General features: G+C 66.9%; 3 protein-coding genes and 1 long non-coding RNA gene across 10 annotated transcripts in view; 3 read left to right on the forward strand and 1 right to left on the reverse strand.

Moving 5' to 3' along the window:
- Positions 1–2,756, forward strand: part of ZBTB7B (zinc finger and BTB domain containing 7B) — a 17,440-nt gene extending 14,684 nt beyond the window's left edge. For all 6 annotated transcript variants that reach the window (XM_085209993.1, XM_085209992.1, XM_085209995.1 and 3 more), the window contains exon 3: positions 305–2,756. In XM_085209993.1, the coding sequence (XP_085066119.1) occupies positions 305–749 (445 nt within the window). In that variant the 3' untranslated portion in view covers positions 750–2,756. The remainder of the gene's footprint in view (positions 1–304) is intronic.
- DCST2 (DC-STAMP domain containing 2) lies at positions 2,599–11,185 on the reverse strand. 2 transcript variants are annotated; one of them, XM_085209973.1, is made up of 15 exons: positions 10,921–11,185; positions 10,643–10,813; positions 9,299–9,400; positions 9,007–9,201; positions 8,822–8,887; positions 7,329–7,542; positions 7,061–7,218; positions 6,061–6,225; positions 5,201–5,368; positions 5,025–5,125; positions 4,787–4,917; positions 4,434–4,549; positions 4,258–4,351; positions 3,515–3,772; positions 2,599–3,418 (listed from the first exon to the last, which is right to left on the reverse strand). In XM_085209973.1, the coding sequence occupies exons 1-15, from the start codon at positions 11,183–11,185 to the stop codon at positions 3,328–3,330; spliced, it is 2,295 nt and encodes a 764-aa protein (XP_085066099.1). In that variant the 3' UTR covers positions 2,599–3,327. The 2 variants fall into 2 exon arrangements, 1 of the variants encoding a protein (XP_085066099.1); XR_014879855.1 differs by lacking the exon at positions 2,599–3,418 and having other exon boundaries at positions 3,633–3,772; positions 4,770–4,917.
- Positions 4,830–7,273, forward strand: LOC146542645 (uncharacterized). The gene is made up of 3 exons (XR_014879856.1): positions 4,830–4,939; positions 5,215–5,312; positions 6,167–7,273. It is a non-coding gene; the product is annotated as an uncharacterized LOC146542645 (long non-coding RNA).
- The window catches only part of DCST1 (DC-STAMP domain containing 1), a 15,783-nt gene continuing 413 nt past the window's right edge, over positions 11,167–26,536 (forward strand). The window contains 18 exon segments of the mRNA XM_085209542.1: positions 11,167–11,294; positions 12,175–12,300; positions 14,632–14,706; positions 14,790–14,918; positions 15,011–15,150; positions 17,856–18,024; positions 18,123–18,266; positions 19,454–19,575; positions 19,672–19,829; positions 22,042–22,141; positions 22,252–22,347; positions 22,431–22,557; positions 22,663–22,779; positions 23,816–23,958; positions 24,062–24,175; positions 25,646–25,745; positions 25,748–26,009; positions 26,232–26,517. Coding sequence (XP_085065668.1) covers positions 11,258–11,294; positions 12,175–12,300; positions 14,632–14,706; positions 14,790–14,918; positions 15,011–15,150; positions 17,856–18,024; positions 18,123–18,266; positions 19,454–19,575; positions 19,672–19,829; positions 22,042–22,141; positions 22,252–22,347; positions 22,431–22,557; positions 22,663–22,779; positions 23,816–23,958; positions 24,062–24,175; positions 25,646–25,745; positions 25,748–26,009; positions 26,232–26,517 — 2,445 coding nt within the window. The 5' untranslated portion in view covers positions 11,167–11,257.

The following is a 26,536-nucleotide window of genomic DNA, read 5'->3' on the forward strand; positions in this document are numbered from 1 at the left end:
GCCCCGTGCTGTCCCCATAGCACACCCCTGTCCCACTCTGTCCCCATAGCACATCTCTGTCCCAGAGGTCCCCATGCTGTCCCCATAGCCCATCCCTGCCCCACGCTGTCCCCATACCGTCCCCGTAGCTCACCCTTGTCCTGTGCTGTCCCCACAGCACATCCCCGTCTCACGCTGTCCCCATAAGGTCCCCGTACTCTCCCCACATCTCACCCCCGCCCCCATCTCACCCCACACCCCGTCCGTGCCGCTCTGTCCCCGCATCCTGACCCCTCCCCCTTTCTCCCCCCTTCCCCCCCCATAGGAACGACAAGCTGAAGATCCACATGCGCAAACACACGGGCGAACGGCCCTATTCGTGCCAGCACTGCAGCGCCCGCTTCCTGCACAGCTACGACCTGAAGAACCACATGCACCTGCACACGGGCGCGCGGCCCTACGAGTGCTACCTCTGCCACAAAGCCTTCGCCAAGGACGACCACCTGCAGCGGCACCTCAAGGGCCAGAACTGCCTGGAGGTTCGCACCCGACGCCGGCGCCGCGAAGACCCCCCCCCTCCCCCGACCCCCGACGCTCCGCCCGGCATCGACCTCTCCAACGGGCGCTTGGAGGGGCTGCGCCTCTCCCTTGCTCGTTATTGGGGGCCGGCGCAGATCAAGGAGGAGGAGGAGGAGCCGGAGATGGAGGTGGAGCCTGAGGCTGAAGAGGGGCCGCAGCCGGACGGCATGGTGCCCGTGGAGATGGTGTAGAGCGGCCGGCCCGGTGGGGCACGATGGGGGGCGGTGGGCTGAGCCGGGCCGGGCCGGGCCGGGCTGAGCTGGGCTGAGTGATGCCAGGCTGGGCTGGGCTGAGCTGAGCTGAGCTGGGCTGAGCTGGGCTGAGCTGGGCTGAGCTGAGCTGGGCGATGCTGGGCTGAGCTGAGCTGAGCTGAGTGATGCCAGGCTGGGCTGAGCTGAGCTGGGCTGAGCTGAGCTGAGCTGAGCGATGCCAGGCTGGGCTGAGCTGAGCTGAGCTGAGCTGAGCTGAGCTGGGCTGAGCGATGCCAGGCTGTGCTGAGCTGGGCTGAGCTGAGCTGGGCTGAGCGATGCCAGGCTGAGCGATGGCTGGCTGAGCTGGGCTGAGCTGAGCTGAGCTGAGCTGGGCCAAGTGATGCCAGGCTGTGCTGAGCTGAGCCGAGCCGAGCTGAGCCGTTCTGGGCTGAGCTGGGCCAAGTGATGCCAGACTGAACTGGGCTGAGCCGTGCTGTGCTGAGCTGTGCTGGGCCAAGTGATGCCAGGCTAGACCAGGCTGGGCTGGGCTGAACCAGGTGATGCCAGGCTGGGCTGAGCCGTGCTGGGCCAGGCTGTGTGCTGGACCGGGCTGGGCTGGGCTGAGCCAAGTGATGCCAGGCTGAGCTGAGCTGAGCCGTGCTGGGCCGGGCTGTGTGCTGGGCTGTGCTGAGCTGAGCCGGGTTGTACCAGGATGGGCTGAGCTGTGTTGGGCCAAGCCGTGCCAGGCTGAGCCGTGCTGAGCCGTGCTGGTCCGTGCTGAGCCGCTCCAGTCGGCACTAACAGCAGAGTTCTGTGCTGCGCCGATCCGTGCCGAGCGGAGCCGTTCTGTTCCGTGCCGGTCCATATTAAGCCCAGCGCAGCCCCGGCCGTGCCGTTCGGTACCGGAACGGAGCGTCCCGTCCCGTCCCGAACCGGGCGGTGCCCTCTGGGGCTGGGGAGGAGCGGGTCGGTCCCGCCCGTTGTCCCGGAGCAGCGCTGCCCGCCTCGCCCCGCCGCGCTCTGTTCCTGTTTTTCCCGTCACGGTTTGTTCTGAATTATGCAAAGGGGGAAATTCCCCCCTGGCGGATTTGCACAATGGGGCGGGGGGGGCCCCGCCGCCGCCGCCGCCGCTCATTCCACCCCCCCCCGTCCCCCTCCCCTCTCTCCGTATTCCCGGGGCAGCCCCCGCCGCCGTGCAGGGACCGGACCCCCCCCCATGGCCCCCTTTCCCCCCGGTTCCATCCCCGGGAACCGAAGCGCGGCACCGGGCGGGGGTTCCCGGTGGGGTGGCGGGGGGGTCCCCGCCGCTCGTCCCGCGCTGTATATAGCTTAACCCCGGAGCCCCCCCCCCCAATTCCCCGAGCAGCCCCCCCCCCGGCGAGCCCCCCTCGCCCCTGCACTCCCGGCTGCTTTCTCTCGTTGCACTATTCCGGGTGAGCCCCCCCGGGACCCCCCCATCCCCTCGGGGTTGGCCGGGTTCCCCCCCTCCCCCGCCTGCCCTTTGCACATGGCCCCAGGGCGCACACCCGGGGATGGAGGGGGGGCGTGTAGGGGGGGGGGATCAGACCGGCACTATTTGCCTAGAAGAAGAGTTTATCTATATTTAAAACAAACAAACAAACAAAAAGATGATGTAATATATAACCCACCCACCCCCCCCACCCCAGGACCCCCCCCCCCCGCTGCTCCTCCCGACCCCTGCGCCTGTCCCTGCCATGGGGTGATGGGGACGGGGGGGGACTCCCGTCGTGGCTTTAAAAGTGCCTTATGGGGAACTTGAATTTCTCGGCGACTTGAACCTCTCCGGTGTCGGAAACCAAACGGATCGCCCGCGGCGGTCGGTTTTGGGTTTTGGTTTTGTTTTTTTTTTTGTTTTATTTTCGTTTCGTTTTGTTTCCTTTTTTTTTGTTTTGTTTTGGTTTGTTTTTTTTGGTTTGTTTTTTTGTTTTTTTGTTTTTTTTTTTTAAACGAAGGCTGCTTGATAATAAACGGAGAAGCAGGGAATCACGCGCCCCATCCGTCTGTCTGTCTGTCCCGGGATACCCGGCGCTGGAGGGGGGGCTGGGAGTGGGGAACTGGGGGGTGGGCTTGGGGACGTTGTGGGGATGGACATGGGGACACGATGGGGGTGGAATTGGGGATGCTACGGGGGTGGATTTGGGGACACCGTGGTGATGGACATGGGGACACAATGGGGGTGGATTTGGGGACACTGCGGATGGATTTGGTGACAACGTAGGGGTGCACTTGGGGCCACCATGGGGCTGGGGACGTTTTGGGGGCGTTTGGCACGGGGATGGGGACGGCGTGGGTCTGAGGCTTGGAGCTGGGGTCACAGTGGGTGGGCAGGGTCACTGTGGGGACCACGGGGAGACGGGACACCAGCTCAGCACACGGGGACACTGCTGGCTCGAGGACCGGGCGCTTTATTTGCCATTCCCTCCCCGCTTGCTCCTGGCTTCTGGGGCTGCAGCCACATCCCCATAACCCCCGTCCCCATATCCCCGTGTCCCCACGTCCCCACGTCCCCACGCCATCTCTCCATGGCCGCTGAGCCGTCTGTGACACCGTCCTGCCGTCACCACCTTCTGCCGTGCGGCCGCTCAGCCCTCACCTCCTCCAGCTCACTGCCGCTGCCCTCGGGCTGCTCCTGGTAGCTGAAATCAAGGCTGGGGGGGGATGCGAGGGGGGGGGGGGGGGGTGAGGCAGAGCCGAGCTGGGGGCTGTCACCCCGCGTCCCCACGGCCGCCCCTCCCGGCTCTCACCTGGACGCCGAGCTGTCCTCACCGGGCGCATCATCCTCACCGCCGCTCTCCTCCTCCTCCTCCTCCTCCTCCAGCTGTGCCCGCAGCCGGGCTGCGATCTTGGGGGGCAATCGGCGGCCGCCCCCCCGTCCCCGCACCACCCGGCGGATTCGCTCCTCCAGCCGCCTGCCCTGATCCCGCAGCTCCTGCTGCTCCTGACCCCGCAGCGCCCGCACCGCTCCCAGCCACAGCGCCGGGGTTTCCTCATCGCTGGAGTCACTGCGGGGTCGGGGCAGGGGGTGGGCAAACACATGGGGACCCCAAACCCACCCCGTCCCCCAACCCATGGCATTCCCAAGCCCACAGCATCCCCAAACCCGCCCCATCCCCCTACCCAAGGCATCCCCCAAACCCACCCCATCCCCCATACCCAGCCTATCCCCCAAACCCACCCCATCCCCAAACCCGTGGCATCCCTCAATGCACAGTGTCCCCAAACCTACCCCATCCCCCAAAGCCACCCAATCCCCAAACCCCAGCATCCCCAAACCCATGGCATTCCCAAACCCACCCAATCCCCAAGCTCACGGCATTCCCAAACCCCAGCATCCCCAAACCCATGGCAAACCCAAACCCACCCCACCCCGAACCCGCAGCACCCCCTACCCAAGGCGTCCCCTAAACCACATCATCCCCCAAACCCACTCCATCCCCCAACCCCATACACCCCCACGCCCCCCCCCGTTGCTCCCCTGCCCGCTCACATCTCCTCGTCCCCCATATCCTCGTAGCTCAGGGGCCCCATGCACACGGAGCAGACGTTGTTTAGGGTTTCGTAGCAGTGGTCGCAGTACAACCCTACAGAGCACACAGCAGTGAGGGGGCGGGATGGCAGGGGAAGGGGGGGGGGGGGGTCCCATTTTTCCCTCCCACCTCCCACCTTTGCAGCCAACGGTGATGCACGTGTGGAGGCCCTTCTGCTCCGCTGCCCCACATGCCAGGCAGTATTTCTGCTGCATGCCCAGGAACCGAAGCAGTGGGGTGAAGCCGGGCACCCTGGGGGAACGAATGGGGGCAATTCAGTGGGGCTGGGGGTGATGCTGTCCCCGGGGATGAGGGCAAAACCCCAACCCACGCATTTCAACCCCACTCCATTCTCTAACCTCATGGCATCCCTCAACCCCACCTCATCCCCCAACCCCCACCCCATCCCCAACCCACCCCATCCGCGACTCCATAGCACCCCCCGACCCACCCCATCCCAACCCCACAGCACCCTTTGACTCCACCCGCCTGGAGCTGAGGAAGAGGAGCACGTTGCTTCCTCCCCCATCCTCCGCGCTCTGCCTGGCCGCCCGCCACAGGAACCGCACCAACCCCGCGCGCCTCGCCAGGATGCGGTTGTAGAGGAACGCCGTGCGCTCCTGGAACAACGGGGACAGCGGGGTGAGGGAGTGCAGCTCCGGGGGGCGGGGGGGGGGGGAGAAGGGGGGGAAGCTGGGGATTTGGGGTTGCGGTGGGGGTCCCTCACCTGCTCACGGGTCGGGTAATAGGCGGCACAAATCACGCGCCGCAGCCGTGCCACGTGGCTGCCGCACAGCGCGATGAAGAAGCAGATGCCGTATAGGATCCCTGCACGGGGGGGCAGAGGGTCGTAGCGGTGACCCCAGACCCGGCAGCCCCCCCCCCCCGCCCGCTGCTGCTCACCCATGCCGATGTAGGTGTTGTAATCGGGCTCCACGGGTCGCAGAAGGCAGCGCTGCGACAGCACCGAGACGTTGCCGCGTTGGAGCACATCGAAGGCAGAAACGACGTCCCGGTAAATGTCACTGGTGTAGCCCGAGCCGTCCACTCTGACTGCCAGCACCGCCGGGGCTGGGGGGGCACGGGGGACCCCAAACGTTCAGCCATGGGTCAGCAGAGGGGGTTATGGGGGGAGACCCCAAACGTTCAGCCATGGGTCAGCAGAGGGGGGTGTTGGAGGGGACCCCAAATGCTCACCCCTGGGTCAGCAGAGGGGGTTGTGAGGGGGGACCCCAAATGCTCACCCCTGGGTCAGCAGAGGGGGTTATGAGGGGAGACCCCAAATGTTCAGCCATGGGTTTGCAGAGCGGGTTATGAGGGGAGACCCCAAATGTTCAGCCATGGATTTGCAGAGCGGGTTATGGGGGGAGACCCCAAACGTTCAGCCATGGGTTTGCAGAGCAGGTTATGAGGGGAGACCCCAAATGTTCAGCCATGGATCAGCAGAGGGGGATGTTGGAGGGGACCCCAAATGCTCACCCCTGGGTCAGCAGAGGGGGATTGGGGGGGGGGGACTCCAAATGCTCACCCCTGGGTCAGCAGAGGGGGTTATGAGGGGAGACCCCAAATGTTCAGCCATGGGTTTGCAGAGCGGGTTATGGGGGAGACCCCAAACGTTCAGCCATGGGTTTGCAGAGCGGGTTATGGGGGGAGACCCCAAATGCTCACCCCTGGGTCAGCAGAGGGGGGCTGGGGGGGGACCCCAAATGCTCACCCCTGGGTCAGCAGAGGGGGGCTTGGGGGGGGGGACTCCAAATGCTCACCCCTGGCCACGATCTCGCCCTGCATTTGGTGCCGCACGAGGTCCAGCAGCCAGAACAGGCTGTAGTCGGCCAGCACCAGGCTGAGCCCCAGCAGCACGTACCGCAGGAACCCCGTCAGCTCCAGCCCGTAGCGCCGCCGCTCCTGCCGGGACAGCCACGGCATGCCTGGGGACACGGGGACAGTGTGAGCCGTGCCACATCGGGACCCACTGCCCTCCTGGGGACACGGGGACAGCGTGAGCCGTGCCACACTGGGACCCACAGCCCTCCTGGGGACACGGGGACAGCGTGAGCCGTGCCACACCGGGACCCACTGCCCTCCTGGGGACACGGGGACAGCGTGAGCGGTGCCACACCGGGACCCACTGCCCTCCTGGGGACACGGGGACAGCGTGAGCCGTGCCACATCGGGACCCACAGCCCTCCTGGGGACACGGGGACAGCGTGGGTGATGCCATATGGGGACCCCCATCCCTCCTGGTGACACGGGGACGGCGTGAGCGGTGCCACGTGGGGACACCCATCAGTCCTGGTGTCACGGTGACAGCATGAGCCCACACTGGGACCCCCACCCCTCCTGGAGACATGGGGACAGCGTGAGTGGCGCCACGTGGGGACCCCCATCCCTCCTGGTGACACAGGGACCGCGTGGGCAGTGCCTTATGGGGACCCCCATCAGTCCTGGGGTCACAGTGACAACATGAGCCCACACTGGGACCCCCACCCCTCCTGGAGACATGGGGACAGCGTGAGTGGCGCCATATGGGGACCCCCATCAGTCCTGGGGTCACGGTGACAGCATGAGCCCACACTGGGACCCCCACCCCTCCTGGTGACACGGGGACAGCGTGGGCGGTGCCATACGGGGACCCCCATCAATCCTGGGGTCACGGTGACAGCATGAGCCCACACTGGGACCCCCACCCCTCCTGGTGACACGGGGACAGCGTGATTGATGTCACGCCAAGCCCCCCACCCCACCCCCCTGCTCTGGGCTCACCGGGGTGGATGTAGCGGACGCTCTCCCTCATGCCGAGGGGCAGCACAGTGGGGCGGCCCATCTGCGCCCGCTGTGCGTCCATCCTGACGAAGCGCCCCGTGATGTAAACGTTGTCAAAGGAATCGTCCCGCAGGTAGCGGTAACGGTAACGCAGAGCCCTGGGGGAGGGGTGGGATGATGGTGGGGGGGAGGGGAACAGCTCCACATCCCCCCCCCCCCTCATCCCCCCAACCCCAGAATCCCATAGCTGAGCCCCCGGCGCACTCACTGCAGGTACATGTAGAGGATGGCGCAGGAGGAGATGTAGGCAGAAAGGCCCAGCAGCTGCCGGGTGGGCTGCAGGCGACGGCCCACCGCCTCCATGATGTCCGCGGCCACGTCTGCCAGAGTCTTGCTGGAGTTCAGGGTCATGTCGAAGTGGTGCGAGGCTGAAATGTTGAACTCAAATTCCCGACGCAGGTGGTCCAGAGCTCGGTTGATGGCTGAGGGGTGACAGTGGAATGGGGATGGGGAGTGGGGAGGGGGGGGGGGATCCCAGAGCCCACGGTGGAGCCAGGGGGGGATGGAGAGGGACCCCAGACCCTATAGCAGAGAGAGAGGGGGGGAGAGGGGGATGGAGAGGGACCCCGGACCCTATAGCAGAGAGAGAGGGAGGAGAGGAGGGTGGAGAGGGACCCCAGACCCTATAGCAGAGAGAGGGGGGGAGAGGGGGATGGAGAGGGACCCCAGACCCCGTAGTAGAGCCAGAGGGAGAAGAAAGGATTACAGAGAGACCTCAGACCCCACAGCAGAGCCAGAGGAGGATGGAGAGGGACCCCAGACCCCACAGCAGAGCCAGAGGAGGATGGAGAGGGACCCCAGACCCCACAGCAGAGCCAGAGGAGGATGGAGAGGGACCCCAGACCCCACAGCAGAGCCAGAGGAGGATGGAGAGGGACCGCAGACCCCACAGCAGAGCCAGAGGGGGATGGAGAGGGACCCCAGACCCCATAGCAGAGCCAGAGGAGGATGGAGAGGGACCCCAGACCCCACAGCAGAGCCAGAGGAGGATGGAGAGGGACCCCAGACCCCACAGCAGAGCCAGAGGAGGATGGAGAGGGACCGCAGACCCCACAGCAGAGCCAGAGGGGGATGGAGAGGGACCCCAGACCCCATAGCAGAGCCAGAGGAGGATGGAGAGGGACCTCAGACCTCACAGCAGAGCCAGAGGAGGATGGAGAGGGACCCCAGACCCCACAGCAGAGCCAGAGGAGGATGGAGAGGGACCCCAGACCCCACAGCAGAGCCAGAGGAGGATGGAGAGGGACCCCAGACCCCACAGCAGAGCCAGAGGAGGATGGAGAGGGACCGCAGACCCCACAGCAGAGCCAGAGGGGGATGGAGAGGGACCCCAGACCCCATAGCAGAGCCAGAGGAGGATGGAGAGGGACCCCAGACCTCACAGCAGAGCCAGAGGAGGATGGAGAGGGACCCCAGACCCCACAGCAGAGCCAGAGGAGGATGGAGAGGGACCCCAGACCCCACAGCAGAGCCAGAGGAGGATGGAGAGGGACCGCAGACCCCACAGCAGAGCCAGAGGGGGATGGAGAGGGACCCCAGACCCCATAGCAGAGCCAGAGGAGGATGGAGAGGGACCCCAGACCTCACAGCAGAGCCAGAGGAGGATGGAGAGGGACCTCAGACCCCATAGCGGAGCCAAACTGGGGTCAGAGGGAGCAGAGGGGGACCCCAGCCCCCCCAGAGCAGAGCTGGGATACTCACGCTTAGCGACGACCCTCCTGATGTAGGACTGGACGTACATGGGGATGATGCAGAAGAAAAGTCCCACTGCGGGAAGCGAAGGGTGACCATGAGGGGGTCAGGGGGAGGCCGAGGAGGGGGGGGGGGCGGTCCTTGCTGCTCCCCCCCCTCCTCTTGCACACGGCCACAGAAGGGGGTGCACGCACAGCCGGCGTAGCTGCAGAGCGGTCTGAAGGTGATGATGATGTAGCAGAGGAAGAAGAGGAAGGAGAGCGCGCGCTCGCAGTTGTCCTTGGCGTCGGCGAAGACGCGCAGGCAGCGCTGGAAGGGGGTCCCCATCTCTCGGTTGCAGATGTCGCCCACGTTGCTCAGCCAGAGCCAAACGTTGCGCAGAGTGCGGGCTGGGGGCGCACGGAGGGGTTGGCGGGGCGGGGGGGGGGGGGCTGCCGGGCAGGGGGTCGGGGGTGGGGGGGTGGGGGAGTTGGGAGGGGGTCTCACCGACGTGGGTGACGCCGTCGATGATGGCGCGGAAGAATTTGCGCACGCGGTCGCCGACCACTTTGGCCTTCTGGGCGATGTCTTTGATTTTGGAGAGGACGTCTGCAAAGAGGGCAGCTCTGAGTGGGGCGGCGGTGCCCACTGCCCCCACAGCCCCCAGACCCCCACAGCTCCCAGACTCCATTGCCCCCAGATCCCCACTGTCCCCAGACTCCATTGCCCCAGATCCCCACAGTCCCCAGACTCCATTGCCCCCAGACCCCCACAGCCCCCAGACTCCATTGCCCCCAGACCCCCACAGTCCCCAGACTCCATTGCCCCCAGATCCCCACAGCTCCCAGACTCCATTGCCCCCAGATCCCCACAGCCTCCAGACTCCATTGCCCCCAGATCCCCACAGCCCCCAGACTCCATTGCCCCCAGATCCCCACTGTCCCCAGACTCCATTGCCCCCAGACCCCCACTGTCCCCAGACCCCATAGCTCCCAGACCCCCATGGCTCCCAGACCACATTGCTTCCAGCCCCCATAGCCCCCAGTCCCCATAGCCCCTGCATCCCATTGCTTCCAGACCCCCATAATCCCCAGACCCCCATAGCCCCCAGTACCCCACTGCCCCCAGACCGCATTGCTCCCAGCTCCCATAATCCCCGGATCCCATAGCCCACCACCCCCATAACCCCCAGCCCCCATAACACCCAGCCCCCATAGCCCCCAGCCCCCATAGCCCGTGCATCCCATTGCTTCCAGACCCCTATAATCCCCAGACCCCCATAGCCCCCAGTCCCCAATGCCACCATGCCCCATTCCTTCCCAGCCCCCATAGCCCCCAGACCCCAATGCCACCATGCCCCATTCCTTCCCAGGCCCCGTAGCCCCCAGACCCTCACAGCCCCCACCCCACCACCTCCATAGCCCCCAGCCCCCACAGCCCCCAGTCCCCAATGCCACCATGCCCCATTCCTTCCCAGGCCCCGTAGCCCCCAGACCCCAATGCCACCATACCCCATTTCTTCCCAGCCCCCGTAGCCCCCAGACCCCCACAGCCCCCACCCCACCACCCCTATAACCCCCAGCCCCCATAGCCCTCAGACCCCAATGCCACCATACCCCATTTCTTCCCAGCCCCCGTAGCCCCCAGACCCCCACAGCCCCCACCCCACAGCCCCCAGACCCCCAGTCCCCAATGCCACCATGCCCCATTTCTTCCCAGCCCCCTTAGCCCCCAGACCCCCGTAGCCCCCACCCCACAGCCCCCAGACCCCCACTGCCCCCAAGCCCCACCATCCCCCCTCAATCCCCCAACCCCCCATCCCAAATCCCCCCCCGTTTTGCCCCCACTCACTCAGCAGCGGCTCCCTCGCACGCTGCATCCTCTCGGCCGTTTGATTCAGCGCAAGCTCTGCCCCACACGCCACGGACTCAGCCGCTCGTGCAAAATTGTGCAATATGTTGGTGCAAGGCCCCTGCACGGCCATGCCCAGCGCCAGCAGCAGCAGCAGGATTTTGCCCTCCCCTGCGCGACACGAAGGCTTGAAGCCCCCTCCACCCCAGAGGGATTGGAGGGGGGGGGGGAAGGGGGGGGGGGAGGGGGGGACCCCGACCCCAGCTGCGTTTTCTTACTGGTGAAAACGTGGGGCAAGGTGAGCAGCACGGAGAGCCGCGCTTTGATGGAGAAGGCCATCCCCAAGCCCAGCGCGGCGCCCAGCACGGCGGTGCTCAGCAGGCAGAACCAAGCGTTGGCGCTTTGCACCAGCAGCACCAAAGCTCCGTAAAGCGTGGCCAGGCTGATGCCCGCCGCGAAGCCGGCGGCGCTTCGAACCGCGCGCTGAGCCCCGCTCAGCTCCTCCGCCCGCCCGCCCCACAGCCAAGCCTTCAACCTCTCCATCTGGAGTCGCGGGGCTCCAGGCGTGGAATTCGGTATCCGTGACACCGCGCGTCGGTTCCGAAGTCGGCAAGCATGGAAGCAGGAGGGAGGCAGAAGCCCCCCAACACGAGTGAGACCCTCCAACCCCGTAGCCCCTGACCTACATAGCCCCCAGACCCCACTGCTTCCAGACCCCCATAATCGCCAGACCCCATTGCCCCCAGACCACATAGCCCCCAGCCCTCCATTGCCCCCCAGACCCCAGAGCCCCCAGACCCCATAGCCCCCAGACCCCCATAATCCCCAGACCCCATTGCCCCCAGACCCCATAGCCCCCAGACCCCATAGCCCCCAGACCCCCATAATCGCCAGACCCCATAGCCCCCAGACCCCCATAATCCCCAGACCCCATTGCCCCCAGACCCCATAGCCCCCAGCCCTCCATTGCCCCCAGACCCCATAGCCCCCAGACCCCATAGCCCCAGACCCCCATGGCCCCCAGACCCCATAGCCCCCAGCCCTCCATTGCCCCCCAGACCCCATAGCCCCCAGCCCTCCATTGCCCCCAGACCCCATAGCCCCCAGCCTTCCATTGCCCCCAGACCCCATAGCCCCCAGGCCCCATAGCCCCCAGCCCTCCATTGCCCCCAGGACCCCATAGCCCCCAGACCCCATAGCCCCCATCCCTCCATTGCCCCCCAGCCCCCATAGCCCCCAGCCCTCCATTGCCCCCAGACCCATAGCCCCCAGCCCCATAGCCCCCAACTCTCCATAGCCCCCCAGACCCCGTAGCCCCCAGACCCCATAGCCCCCAGCCCCCATAGCCCCCAGACCCCATAGCCCCCAGACCCCATAGCCTCCAGACTCCCATCTCTCTCCCCAATTCCTCTTTTTTCCCATTTCCATCCCCCCCATTTCCCCCAACGTGGGTGAGGCCCCCCCCAACCCCAACCCCATGGCTGTGGGGTGTGTGTGAGGTCGATGCTCACCCCCCACCCCCAAACCCCCAGCCCTGAAGCGGGTGCTGGCTGCGCTGCTGCCCAAATCCTGCACCCAGTTCCTATGGAGCCGCCCCGAGCAGCACCGCGGTGCCAAATTCTTCCTGGGGGGAGGATTTGGGGCATTGCTGGGGCTTGGTGAGTGTGGGGCACCGGGGGGTTGGTGGCACTGGGGGCACAGGGCACAGTGGGGGTGGTGGCACTGGGGTCACAGGGTGCTGTGGGGTTGGTGGCACTGGGGGCACAGTGCGCTGTGGTGCTGGGGGCACTGGGGTCTCAGGGCGCTGTGGGGTTGGTGGCACTGGGGGCACAGGGTGTCTGGGGGTGGTGGCATTGGGGTCACAGGGCACAGTGGGGTTGGTGGCATTGGGGGCACAGGGCGCTGTGGGGTTGGTGGCACTGGGGTCTCAGGGCACTGTGGGGTTGGTGGCACTGGGGTCTCAGGGCACTGTGGGGTTGGTGACACTGGGGGCACAGGGCGCTGTGGGGTTGGTGGCATTGGGGTCTCAGGGCGCTGTGGGGTTGGTGGCATTGGGGTCTCAGGGCGCTGTGGGGTTGGTGGCACTGGGGTCTCAGGGCGCTGTGGGGGTGGTGGCATTGGGGTCTCAGGGCACAGTGGGGTTGGTGGCACTGGGGGCACAGGGTGTTCTGGGGGTGGTGGCACTGGGGTCTCAGGGCACAGTGGGGGTGGTGACACTGGGGGCACAGTGCGCTGTGGGGTTGGTGGCACTGGGGTCTCAGGGCGCTGTGGGGTTGGTGGCACTGGGGTCTCAGGGCACTGTGGGGTTGGTGGCATTGGGGTCTCAGGGCACTGTGGGGTTGGTGATACTGGGGTCTCAGGGCGCTGTGGGGTTGGTGGCATTGGGGTCTCAGGGCGCTGTGGGGTTGGTGGCACTGGGGGCACAGGGCACAGTGGGGTGGTGGCACTGGGGCACAGGGCACAGTGGGGGTGGTGGCACTGGGGGCACAGTGCGCTGTGGGGTTGGTGGCACTGGGGTCTCAGGGCGCTGTGGGGTTGGTGGCATTGGGGGCACAGGGCACAGTGGGATTGGTGACATGGGGGGCACAGGGCACAGTGGGGTTGGTGGCATTGGGGGCACAGGGCGCTGTGGGGTTGGTGACACTGGGGTCTCAGGGCGCTGTGGGGTTGGTGACACTGGGGTCTCAGGGCGCTGTGGGGTGGTGGCACTGGGGGCACAGGGTGTTCTGGGGGTGGTGGCACTGGGGGCACAGGGCACAGTGGGGTTGGTGGCACTGGGGGCACAGGCCGCTGTGGGGTTGGTGGCATTGGGGGCACAGGGCACTGTGGGGTTGGTGACACTGGGGTCACAGGCCGCTGTGGGGTTGGTGGCACTGGGGTCACAGGGCACAGTGGTGCTGGGGGCTTGGGGGGCACAGGGCGCTGTGGGGTTGGTGGCATTGGGGTCTCAGGGCACAGTGGGGTTGGTGACACTGGAGGCACAGGGCACAGTGGGGTTGGTGGCATTGGGGTCTCAGGGTGTTGTGGGGTGTGGTGGCACTGGAGGCACAGGGTGTTCTGGGGGTGGTGGCACTGGGGGCACAGGGCGCTGTGGGGTTGGTGACATTGGGGGCACAGGGCGCTGTGGGGTTGGTGACACTGGGGGCACAGGGCGCTGTGGGGTTGGTGGCACTGGGGTCTCAGGGCGCTGTGGGGTTGGTGGCATTGGGGTCTCAGGGCGCTGTGGGGGTGGTGGCACTGGGGGCACAGGGCACAGTGGGGGTGGTGGCACTGGGGGCACAGTGCGCTGTGGGGTTGGTGGCACTGGGGTCTCAGGGCGCTGTGGGGTTGGTGGCACTGGGGTCTCAGGGCACAGTGGGGTTGGTGGCATTGGGGTCTCAGGGCGCTGTGGGGGTGGTGGCACTGGGGGCACAGGGTGTTCTGGGGGTGGTGGCATTGGGGTCACAGGGCACAGTGGGGGTGGTGGCACTGGGGGCACAGGGCACAGTGGGGTTGGTGACACTGGGGTCTCAGGGCGCTGTGGTGTGGTGGCACTGGGGGCACAGGGTGTTCTGGGGGTGGTGACACTGGGGTCTCAGGGTGCTGTGGGGTTGGTGGCACTGGGGGCACAGGGTGTTCTGGGGGTGGTGACATTGGGGTCTCAGGGCACAGTGGGGGTGGTGGCACTGGGGTCTCAGGGCGCTGTGGGGGTGGTGACATTGGGGTCTCAGGGCACAGTGGGGGTGGTGGCATTGGGGGCACAGGGCGCTGTGGGGTTGGTGACATTGGGGCACAGGGTGTTGTGGGGGTGGTGGCACTGGGGGCACAGGGCGCTGTGGGGTTGGTGACATTGGGGTCACAGGGTGTTGTGGGGGTGGTGGCACTGGGGGCACAGGGCGCTGTGGGGTTGGTGACATTGGGGCACAGGGTGCTGTGGGGTTGGTGACATTGGGGCACAGGGTGTTGTGGGGGTGGTGGCACTGGGTCCCCCAGCTCTCTGTGCCTTTCAGGTCTCTGCCAGCTCCTCATTGTCCCCGTGGGCATCACGGAGACGCTCAAATGGCAGCTGACGTGTGGGCTGGCGGGTGAGGATGGGACCCCAGCAGGGGGGTGGGGGACGATGGGAGGGGGGTGTGGGACCGTGGGGACAGCTCTGTGCCCCCCGTAGGGGGGATGGCATTAGGGTGGGCCTTGTCCCCCCACATCCGCTGCGCCAGCCTGCTGGTGGTGCCCAAATTCCTGGGCAAGGAGGGCCGCATCTTCGTCCTCTCCCTCGTCATCGCTGCCATCTTCAACGGTAGGGACGCCTCCACGGCCCCGTCCCCATGTGGGCTCACCGTGTTTGGGGTCTCTGAGCCCTCCGTCATCCCCCCCCCTCCCGCCCCCCAGGTCCCGTGGCCAACCTGTGGCACAACCTGGAGGAGGTGATCCGCTCTGCGGGGTGCGTGATGGAGCTGCAGGTCAACCACAGCCGCCATCTGTGGAGGGTGACAACGGTGCCACTGAGAGCCGTGATGGAGGACATCGTGGTGAGGGGGGGCGGGGGGGTGTGGGGTGGGGGACGTGGGATGGGGGGGTGGGGGTGGAGGACATGGGGGTGAGGATGGGGGATGTGGGGGGACATGGGGGACGTGGGATGGGGGACGTGGGGGTGAGGATGGGGGATGTGGGGGGACATGGGGGACGTGGGATGGGGGACGTGGGGGTGAGGATAGGGGGTAGGGGACATGGGGGATGTGGGATGGGGGGCATGGGGGTGAGGATGGGGGATGTGGGGAGACATGGGGGACATGGGATGGGGGACATGGGGGTGAGGATGGGGACATGGGGACATGGATGGAGGACATGAGATGTGGGCGGGCATGGGGGTGAGGATAGGGGGTAGGGGACATGGAGGATGTGGGATGGGGGGCATGGGGGTGAGGATGGGGGGAGGGGGACATGGGGGACGTGGGATGGGGGACGTGGGGGTGAGGATGGGGGATGTTGGGGGACATGGGGGATGTGGGATGGGGGACGTGGGGATGGGGGACATGGGGGTGAGGATGGGGGATGTGGGGGGGACATGGGGACGTGGGATGGGGGACGTGGGGGTGAGGATGGGGGATGTGGGGGGGACATGGGGGACGTGGGATGGGGGACGTGGGGGTGAGGATGGGGGATGTGGGGGGACATGGGGGACGTGGGATGGGGGACGTGGGGGTGAGGATGGGGGATGTGGGGGGACATGGGGGACGTGGGATGGGGGACATGGGGGTGAGGATGGGGGGAGGGGGACATGGGGGACGTGGGATGGGGGACATGGGGGTGAGGATGGGGGGAGGGGACATGGGGGACGTGGGATGGGGGACATGGGGGTGAGGATGGGGGATGTGGGGGTGAGGATGGGGGATGTGGGGGGACATGGGGACGTGGGATGGGGGACATGGGGATGGGGGACATGGGGGTGAGGATGGGGGAGGGGGACATGGGGGATGTGGGATGGGGGGCATGGGGGTGAGGATGGGGGATGTGGGGATGGGGGACGTGGGGGTGAGGATGGGGGGAGGGGGGCATAGGGGACGTGGGATGGGGGGCATGGGGGTGTGGGGATGGAGGACGCGATGTTGAGGACATGGAACACGGGGGGACGCGGGGCACACAGGGACGCAGTGATGGAGGACGTGGGGTCGGGGACGTGGGGACGCAGTGATGGAGGACGTGGGGTCGGGGACGTGGGGACGCAGTGATGGAGGACGTGGGGTCGGGGACGTGGGGACGCAGTGATGGAGGACGTGGGGTCGGGGACGTGGGGACGCAGTGATGGAGGACGTGGGGTCGGGGACGTGGGGACGCAGCGATGGAGGACGTGGGGTCGGGGACGTGGGGACGCAGCGATGGAGGACGTGGGGACGCAGTGATGGAGGACGTGGGGTCGGGGACGTGGGGACGCAGCGATGGAGGACGTGGGGACGCAGTGATGGAGGACGTGGGGTCGGGGACGTGGGGACGCAGCGATGGAGGACGTGGGGACGTAGCGATGGAGGACGTGGGGTCGGGGACGTGGGGACGCAGCGATGGAGGACGTGGGGACGCAGCGATGGAGGACGTGGGGTCGGGGACGTGGGGACGCAGCGATGGAGGACGTGGGGTCGGGGACGTGGGGACGCAGCGATGGAGGACGTGGGGTCGGGGACGTGGGGACGCAGCGATGGAGGACGTGGGGACGCAGCGATGGAGGACGTGGGGTCGGGGACGTGGGGACGCAGCGATGGAGGACGTGGGGACGCAGTGATGGAGGACGTGGGGTCGGGGACGTGGGGACGCAGTGATGGAGGACGTGGGGTCGGGGACGTGGGGACGCAGCGATGGAGGACGTGGGGACGCAGCGATGGAGGACGTGGGGTCGGGGACGTGGGGACGCAGCGATGGAGGACGTGGGGACGCAGTGATGGAGGACGTGGGGTCGGGGACGTGGGGACGCAGTGATGGAGGACGTGGGGTCGGGGACGTGGGGACGCAGCGATGGAGGACGTGGGGTCGGGGACGTGGGGACGCAGCGATGGAGGACGTGGGGTCGGGGACGTGGGGACGCAGCGATGGAGGACGTGGGGACGCAGCGATGGAGGACGTGGGGTCGGGGACGTGGGGACGCAGCGATGGAGGACGTGGGGACGCAGTGATGGAGGACGTGGGGTCGGGGACGTGGGGACGCAGTGATGGAGGACGTGGGGTCGGGGACGTGGGGACGCAGTGATGGAGGATGTGGGGACGCAGTGATGGAGGACGTGGGGTCGGGGACGTGGGGACGCAGCGATGGAGGACGTGGGGTCGGGGATGTGGGGACGCAGTGATGGAGGACGTGGGGACGCAGTGATGGAGGACGTGGGGACGCAGTGATGGAGGACGTGGGGTCGGGGACGTGGGGACGCAGTGATGGAGGACGTGGGGTCGGGGACGTGGGGACGCAGTGATGGAGGACGTGGGGACGCAGTGATGGAGGACGTGGGGACGCAGTGATGGAGGACGTGGGGTCGGGGACGTGGGGACGCAGCGATGGAGGACGTGGGGTCGGGGACGTGGGGATGCAGCGATGGAGGACGTGGGGTCGGGGACGTGGGGACGCAGCGATGGAGGACGTGGGGTCGGGGACGTGGGGACGCAGCGATGGAGGACGTGGCAGTGAGGACACGGGATGGGGGCAGACGGGGCTGCAGATGGAGGACGTGGGGCTGAGCCCGTCCCCGTCCCGCAGCGAAGCGGGCAGACTCTGAACGAGGAGACGCAGAGCGTGGGGCGCTCATTTGTGGAGCTGAACGAGGAGGTGGCCAGCAGGGAGGGCTACGACCTGCGGCAGAGCCCCGGCCCCGAGTCCTCCAGCACCCAGAAACTCTATGAGACAAAGACCAAACTGCGCTGCAACCGTGAGCGGGGTCGGGAACGGGGCAGCGGGGAGCAGACGGTGCACCCCACAGATTGGGATGTGGGGAGCGGGGCTGGAGCCGAGCTCCCCGTCCCGCAGAGGTGGCGCAGGACGCGACGCAGCGGTGTCGGTTTTGGTTTGAGAAGAAGTTCCAGGCCTGCGTGGCGCAGATCGTCGTGCCCATCATCAGCCACTTCCTCTGCCTGCCCATGAAGTTCACCTTCCTCTGCCACATCGCCAAGAGTGGGCAACGGGACCCCAGACCCATCCCCAGACCTCAGCCCAACCTCAGGCCCTGAGATGCAGCCCCACATCCCACAGCAGAGCCCCAGAGACCCCTCTGCCCAACCCCAAGTCCTGGCTTATGGCCCCACATCCCCCAGCAGAGCCCCACAGCCCCTTCTACCCAACCCCAAGTCCTGGCTTATGGCCCCACATCCCACAGCAGAGCCCCAGAGACCCCTCTGCCCAACCCCAATTCCTGGGTTACGGCCCCACATCCCACAGCAGAGTCCCACAGCCCCTTCTACCCAACCCCAAGTCCTAGGTTACAGCCCCACATCCCCCAGCAGAGCCCCCCAGCCCCTTCTACCCAACCCCAAGTCCTGGCTTACGGCCCCACATCCCCCAGCAGAGCCCCACAGCCCCTTCTACCCAACCCCAATTCCTGGCTTACGGCCCCACATCCCACAGCAGAGCCCCAGAGACCCCTCTGCCCAACCCCAATTCCTAGGTTACAGCCCCACATCCCACAGCAGAGCCCCACAGCCCCCTCTGCCCAACCCCAATTCCTGGCTTACGGCCCCACATCCCACAGCAGAGCCCCAGAGACCCCTCTGCCCAACCCCAATTCCTAGGTTACAGCCCCACATCCCACAGCAGAGCCCCACAGCCCCTTCTACCCAACCCCAAGTCCTAGGTTACAGCCCCACATCCCCCAGCAGAGCCCCAGAGACCCCTCTGCCCAACCCAAGTCCTGGCTTACGGCCCCACATCCCCCAGCAGAGCCCCCCAGCCCCTTCTGCCCAACCCCAAGTCCTGGCTTACGGCCCCACATCCCACAGCAGAGCCCCACAGCCCCTTCTACCCAACCCCAAGTCCTAGGTTACAGCCCCACATCCCACAGCAGAGCCCCACAGCCCCTTCTACCCAACCCCAAGTCCTAGGTTACAGCCCACATCCCACAGCAGAGCCCCACAGCCCCTTCTACCCAACCCCAAGTCCTAGGTTACAGCCCCACATCCCACAGCAGAGCCCCACAGCCCCTTCTACCCAACCCCAACTCCTGGCTTACGGCCCCACATCCCACAGCAGAGCCCCACAGCCCCTTCTACCCAACCCCAGCCCCCAGCCCTCGACCCCCACCCCACAGCGGGTCGATTCCTGATGTTCCCCGCCTCCCCCCAGCCGAGTCCTTTCCATCCCCGCAGCGATGCGCAGTTGGTGCTGGAACCGAATCCCCGTGGAGGGCAACTTTGGGCGGACTTACGACATGGTGAACAGCTCCGTCCACAACCTGACCCAGCACTTCAGCGCCAGGCTGATCGTCAAGGTGGGCTCCCAATCCCCCCCCCCCCCCGAGCCCCCAAGGTGGGTGTTGGCGTTGGGGACGTGTTCCGAGGGCTGTCCCCGCCTTGTCACCACGCAGGAGGAGCAACATGAGACCCTGGTGGGCATCGACGTGTCGGCAGAGCAGATCGTGGGGGAGGTGACGGCGCACATCCAGCAGCACAGCGCCCGGCTGCACCGCGCCGCTTCCTTCCTCCGTCTGCTGCTCTCCTTCACCTTCCTCCTCGTCTTCATCTCGTGAGCAGCGGGCTGGGGGCGGGGGGAGCGCGGGTACGGGGGCAAGGGGGGGGCAGGAGGGGATCGGGGGATGCAGGGGGGCTCGGAGGGTTCAGGGGGTACAGGGGAGATCAGGGGCTTGGGGAGGCTTGGGGGGCTCGGGGGCTTTGGGGGTTCAGAGGGTGCAGGGGGGGATCAGAGGCTTTGGGGATGTCAGGGGGTGCAGGGCTTTGGTGGGGATCGGGGTCTTGGGGTTGCAGGTGGTTTGGGGGCGCAGGGGATGCAGGGGGGCTGGAGGGCTTTGGGGTCTTTGGGGGGCTCAAGGTGAGTGCAGGGCTTTGGTGGGGATCGGGGTCTTGGGGTTGCAGGTGGTTTGGGGGCGCGGGGGATGCAGGGGGGCTGGAGGGCTTTGGGGTCTTTGGGGGTCTTTGGGGGGCTCAAGGTGAGTGCAGGGCTTTGGTGGGGATCGGGGTCTTGGGGTTGCAGGTGGTTTGGGGGCGCAGGGGATGCAGGGGGGCTGGAGGGCTTTGGGGTCTTTGGGGGTCTTTGGGGGGCTCAAGGTGAGCGCAGGGCTTTGGTGGGGATCGGGGCCTTGGGGTTGCAGGTGGTTTGGGGGTGCGGGGGATGCAGGGGGGCTGGAGGGCTTTGGGGTCTTTGGGGGTCTTTGGGGGCTCAAGGTGAGCGCAGGGCTTTGGTGGGGATCGGGGCCTTGGGGTTGCAGGTGGTTTGGGGGCGTGGGGGATGCAGGGGGGCTGGAGGGCTTTGGGGTCTTTGGGGTCTTTGGGGGCTCAAGGTGAGCGCAGGGCTTTGGTGGGGATCGGGGTCTTGGGGTTGCAGGTGGTTTGGGGGCGGGGGATGCAGGGGGGCTGGAGGGCTTTGGGGTCTTTGGGGTCTTTGGGGAGCTCAAGGTGAGCGCAGGGCTTTGGTGGGGATCGGGTCTTGGGGTTGCAGGTGGTTTGGGGGCGCAGGGGATGCAGGGGGGCTGGAGGGCTTTGGGGTCTTTGGGGGTCTTTGGGAGGCTCAAGGTGAGCGCAGGGCTTTGGTGGGGATCGGCGTCTTGGGGTTGCAGGTGGTTTGGGGGCTCAGGGGATGCAGGGGGGCTGGAGGGCTTTGGGGTCTTTGGGGTCTTTGGGGGCTCAAGGTGAGCGCAGGGCTTTGGTGGGGATCGGGGCCTTGGGGTTGCAGGTGGTTTGGGGGCGTGGGGGATGCAGGGGGGCTGGAGGGCTTTGGGGTCTTTGGGGGGCTCAAGGTGAGCGCAGGGCTTTGGTGGGGATCGGGGTCTTGGGGTTGCAGGTGGTTTGGGGGCGTGGGGGATGCAGGGGGGCTGGAGGGCTTTGGGGTCTTTGGGGGGCTCAAGGTGAGCGCAGGGCTTTGGTGGGGATTGGGGTCTTGGGGTTGCAGGTGGTTTGGGGGCGCGGGGGATGCAGGGGGGCTGGAGGGCTTTGGGGTCTTTGGGGGGCTCAAGATGAGTGCAGGGCTTTGGTGGGGATCGGGGCCTTGGGGTTGCAGGTGGTTTGGGGGTGCGGGGGATGCAGGGGGGCTGGAGGGCTTTGGGGTCTTTGGGGGGCTCAAGATGAGTGCAGGGCTTTGGTGGGGATCGGGCCTTGGGGTTGCAGGTGGTTTGGGGGCGCGGGGGATGCAGGGGGGCTGGAGGGCTTTGGGGTCTTTGGGGGTCTTTGGGAGGCTCAAGGTGAGCGCAGGGCTTTGGTGGGGATCAGGGCCTTGGGGTTGCAGGTGGTTTGGGGGCGTGGGGGATGCAGGGGGGCTGGAGGGCTTTGGGGTCTTTGGGGGTCTTTGGGGAGCTCAAGGTGAGCGCAGGGCTTTGTGGGGATCGGGGTCTTGGGGTTGCAGGTGGTTTTGGGGCGCGGGGGATGCAGGGGGGCTGGAGGGCTTTGGGGTCTTTGGGGGTCTTTGGGGGGCTCAAGGTGAGCGCAGGGCTTTGGTGGGGATCGGGGCCTTGGGGTTGCAGGTGGTTTGGGGGCACAGGGGATGCAGGGGGGCTCGGGGGCTTTGGGGTCTTTGGGGGTCTTTGGGGGGCTCAAGGTGAGCGCAGGGCTTTGGTGGCTCGGGGCACTCGGAGACACCATCAGTGCCAACCATAGGGCACAGCAGGACGGGGAGGAGCCAGGTGACAGATCTGGGGGCTGCGAGCACAAAGAAGGGCCCTGGGGGTCCAAAGCCCACCCCTCACCCCCAGGACCCCCCCAACCCCCACCCCCCTTTTACTCCACAGGGCGTTCTCCTACACCAGGCAGTACAACGCGGACATCACCTTCGACAACCTCTACATCACCACCTACTTCCGTCAAATCGACGCCCGTCGCAAAAAACAGGTGGGGGTCAGAGGGTCCCCCCGAGCCCCCCCCCCCAATTCCCCCCCCCCTCCATCCCCAAAAAGCCGTTCTGAGCCTTTTGCCCCCCCCCCAAAAAAAAAAAACACCAGAACAAACGGACGCTGCTGCCGCTGCGCCGTGCGGAGAGCCCAGCCGTCATCTTCCCGTGCCGCATCGCCGTGCAGCCCCGCGAGCTGCAGAGCGTGGTGAGGGGCTGCCTGGGTTCCTTCGGGGAAGGAGGCGTAAAAATGAGTCTGGGGGCTTAGGTGGTAAACCCTGTTAGCCATAGGTGTTGGAACTGCTGGAGTGCATCCCACCGCTGCTGCTGCTGTTGGTCGCCTGCGGTTTGGACCGCGCGTTGTGCAGCGCGCTGGACGTCATCCGGCAGCATTCCTTCGTGCAGTATTCGTTCCGCAGTGAGCTGCAGCCCCCTCCCCAGCAAGGGTGTGGGGGGGGCAAGGGGGGTTACAGGGGCAGCTCCGGGTTGGGGAGGGGTCTCCATATCCCCCCCCCGCCCGCAGGCAGCCACCACCTGTCCGTGCATGTGATGGGGACGTCGCTGATGGCGCGGCTGCTGCGGAGCACCGTGGGGGCCCTGAACAGCTCCTCTGATACGGAGTTGGAGACGTCCAACTTTGGTGAGGGGCTGGGGGGGGGGGCAGCACGGGGGGGGGTGGGGGGGGAACCTCTGAGCCTCGTGGTCCGGCTGCCCCACTCCTTTGGGGTGGGATCCCTCTGAACTCGATGGCCTGGCTGCCCCTGTCGTACCGCTTTGGGGTTGGAGCCCTCTGACCCTTTGAGGACGCATCCTTTTGGGGTTCCATCCTTATGGGGTGCAGCCCATCTGAGCTCCGTGACCTGGCTGCCCCTCTCCATACAGGGTGACACTTTGGGGTGGGGACCCCAGCGACCCCCATGGCCTGGCTGCCCCACTCCATACAAAGTCACTCTTTGGGGTCACGTCCCTTTGGGGTGCGATGACCCTTTGACATCCCACCCCTTTGAGGTCCTACCCTTTGGGGTCCTGTTCCTTTGGGGTCTCAGCCCTTTGAGGTCCCACTCCTTTGAGTCCCCACCCTTTTGGGGTCCCTCCCCTTTGGGGTCTCACCCCTTTGAGGTCCCCCCCCTTTGAGTCCCCACCCCTTGGGGTCCCCCCCCTTTGAGTCCCCACCCTTTTGGGGTCCCTCCCCCTTGGGGTCCCCACCCCTTTGAGATCCCCCCCTTTGAGGCCCCACCCCCTTGGGGTCCCCCCCCTTTGGGGTCTCACCCCTTTGAGTCCCCACCCCTTTGAGGTCCCCCCCCTTTGAGTCCCCACCCCCTTGGGGTTCCCCCCGCTTTGGGGTCTCACTCCTTTGAGGTCCCCTCCTTTGAGGTCCCCCCCTTTGAGGTCCCCCCCTTTGAGGCCCCACCCCTTTGGGATCCCTCCCCTTTGGGGTCCCCCCCTTTGGGGTCTCACTCCTTTGATGTCCCCCCCCCCTTTGAAGTCCCCCCCTTTGAAGTCCCCCCCTTTGACGTCCCCCCCTTTGACGTCCCACCCCTTTACCACGCAGCCCCTCCAATCCCCACAACCCACCCACCCCCCACCCCTCACCCTTCGGGTTGGGACCCCCCCCCCCTCCCTCCTCGACCCCCTCCCCAAATCCCCCCGCCCCCCGTGACTCGGTGGCCCCGCAGCCTGCCTGCCGCAGCCGCTCTCCATGACGCGCCGGCAATACGCGCACAGCTTCGTGCCGCTGGCGGTGCTGCTGCTGCTCTGCCTGCTCCAAACCCACGCGTACCGCCTGCGCCGCGTCATCGCCGCCTTCTACTTCCCCAAGGTGAGCTCCGACCCCCCCCCCTTTAACCTCACACACAGCTCTGGGGAAGGGGCTGCGGCTCACCTCCCCCCCCCCCCCCCCCAAAAAAAAAATAATTAATCAGAGGGAGAAGAGCCGCGTGTTGTACCTCTACAACAAACTGCTGCGGCAGCGGCATTACTTCGTGCGGCTGCAGCGGGAGCGCATCGCCAGGAGGGCGCAGCGGTACCCGGCGCTGGTCAGCACGGAGCTGGGGGGGCAAAAAAAGGGGAGGGGGCTGCATTGGTGGGCCCGCAGTTTGGGGGAGGGGGGGGGGTTTGCATTGATGAGCCCGGGGTTGGCGGGGAAAGTTGGGGGGGGGTGAATTGAGAGCTGGGGGGGGGCAAGGGCTTTGGTGAGCATGGAGTGGGTTGGTGAGCATGGGGATGGGGGAGGGGAGGTTTGGGGGGCTTGCAATGGTGAGCTCAGAGCTGGGGGGGGGGGCAGAGGTTGCATTGGTGAGCACGGAGCTGGGGGGGGGAGGTTTGGGGGGGCTGCAATGGTGAGCTCAGAGCTGGGGGGGGAGAGGGCAGAGGTTGCATTGGTGAGCCCGGAGCTGGGGGGGGGGAAGTTTGGGGGGCTGCAATGGTGAGCTCAGAGCTGGGGGGGGGAAGTTGGGGGGGCTGCAATGGTGAGCTCAGAGCTGGGGGGGAGAGGAAGGGGGCAGAGGTTGCACTGGTGAGCCCGGAGCTGGGCTGGGAGGGGGAGGTTTGGGGGGGCTGCAATGGTGAGCTCAGAGCTGGGGGAGGAAGAGGGGGGCAGAGGTTGCATTGGTGAGCCCGGAGCTGGGGGGGGGAAGTTTGGGGGGGCTGCAATGGTGAGCTCAGAGCTGGGGGGGGGGAGAGGTTGCATTGGTGAGCCCGGAGCTGGGGGGGGGAAAGTTTGGGGGGGCTGCAATGGTGAGCTCAGAGCTGGGGGGGGGAAGAGGGTTGCAGGGAGCCCGGGCTGGGGGGGGATGTTTGGGGGGGCTGCAATGGTGAGCTCAGAGCTGGGGGGGGGAAGAGGGGAGGGGGGGGCAAGGTTGCATTGGTGAGCCCGGAGCTGGGGGGGGGAAGTTTGGGGGGGCTGCAATGGTGAGCTCAGAGCTGGGGGGGGAAGAGGGGAGGGGGGGGCAGAGGTTGCATTGGTGAGCCTGGAGCTGGGGGGGGGGGGTTGCATTGGTGAGCCCGGAGCTGGGGGGGGGAAGTTTGGGGGGGCTGCAATGGTGAGCTCAGAGCTGGGGGGGGGAAGAGGGGAGGGGGGGGCAGAGGTTGCGTTGGTGAGCCCGGAGCTGGGGGGGGGAAGTTTGGGGGCCTGCAATGGTGAGCTCAAGCTGGGATGGCACCAGGTGGGGATGTGGGGGGGGGGTCCCCAGTTCCCTGAGCCCCCCGTCCCCGAAACGCCCTGTTTTCCCAGTGCCTCCCACCTCCCCAACCCCTCCCATTATCCCCCTAAGCCCCCCCAGCCCCCCACTGCCCCCATTTCCCTCGCCACCCCCATCCCCCAACCTCCCCCATTCATCCAAGCCCCCTCCCACTTCCTCAAACCCCCCAGACCCCCAGGTTTCCCACTCCCCCCATTGCCCTCACCACCCCCATTTCCCCCCCCTCCCATTCCTTCCCTTCCCACTCCCGAATCGCCCCTCATCCCCCCGCCCCCAACGACCCCCCCCCGTCTTCCCCCCCCTCAGGGCTCGATTCTGTCGGAGCGCTGCTGCCGCCGTTGGCCGCGGTTGCGCCGTTGGTTGCGGCGGAGCTGCGCGGTGTGCGGGGAACGGGAGCCCCCCCCCGGCTGCACGAATGCCCCTCGCCCACCTGCGGGTCCGCGTATTGCGGGCCGTGCTGGAGGGATTTGGAACGCGTGTGCCCCGCCTGCGGGCCTGGAGATGCGGGGATCTCCGAGAGTAGCAGTGAGGAGGAGGGGGGTACGAGGCGTGAAACCCCCCTCCCCAAAATAAATTGTGTGTTCGCCCCGCAAAGGGAGCGGTGGGGTCTGTGGGGGTCTGAGCTGGATGGAGGGGGGGGGGGGGTCTGTGCTGTGGGATGGGGTCTGCGGTGTGGGGGGTGGGAAGGAGGGGGGGTCTCGGGTGGGTGGGGTGGAGAGAGTGGGGGTCTCGGGTGCGTAGGGCAGTGAATGTGGGGGGCTGCAGTGGTGGGGTGGTGAAGGGGGGCTTCAGTGCGTGGGGTGACGAAGGTGGGGGTCTTCAGCGCATGGGGCAACGAATGTGGGGGTCTGTGGTGCATGGGATGGTGAAGGTGGGGGTCTCCTCTGCACAGAGTGACGAAGGTGGGGGTCTTCAGCGCACGGGACGATGAAGGTGGGGGTCTCGGAGCGCGGCACGCTGGAGCCGCATCTCCCACCTCCCCGCAGCTCCGCGCAGCTCCCGACCCCTCCGGCAGCGTCACCGCCGCCACCGCCGCTGCGCGGAGCCGCGGAGCTGAGGCGGAGCGCCGGACCCCCCCCCGGACCCCCCCCTCCGCTCCCGTTGGGCGTCACCGGCGGAGCGGCGTCGGCGGGCGGAGCCGCTGGCGGCGGGGCAGGAAGTTTCCTCCCCCGGGCCGGGTCGGGTCGGACCGCTACC

Source organism: Meleagris gallopavo, chromosome 27 (assembly GCF_905368555.1).
Source record: "Meleagris gallopavo chromosome 27, MGAL_WU_HG_1.1, whole genome shotgun sequence".
Taxonomy (NCBI): Eukaryota; Metazoa; Chordata; class Aves; order Galliformes; family Phasianidae; genus Meleagris; species Meleagris gallopavo.

Excerpts from the sequence above, each read along its gene's own strand:
- DCST2 (XM_085209973.1), bottom strand. The coding sequence starts at position 11,185 with ATGGAGAGGTTGAAGGCTTGGCTGTGGGGCGGGCGGGCGGAGGAGCTG. Across the intron at positions 4,550-4,786 it reads CTCCTCTTCCTCAGCTCCAG|GGTGCCCGGCTTCACCCCAC; the intron begins GCGGGTGGAGTC and ends TCGTTCCCCCAG. Across the intron at positions 3,419-3,514 it reads GAGGACAGCTCGGCGTCCAG|CCTTGATTTCAGCTACCAGG; the intron begins GTGAGAGCCGGG and ends ATCCCCCCCCAG.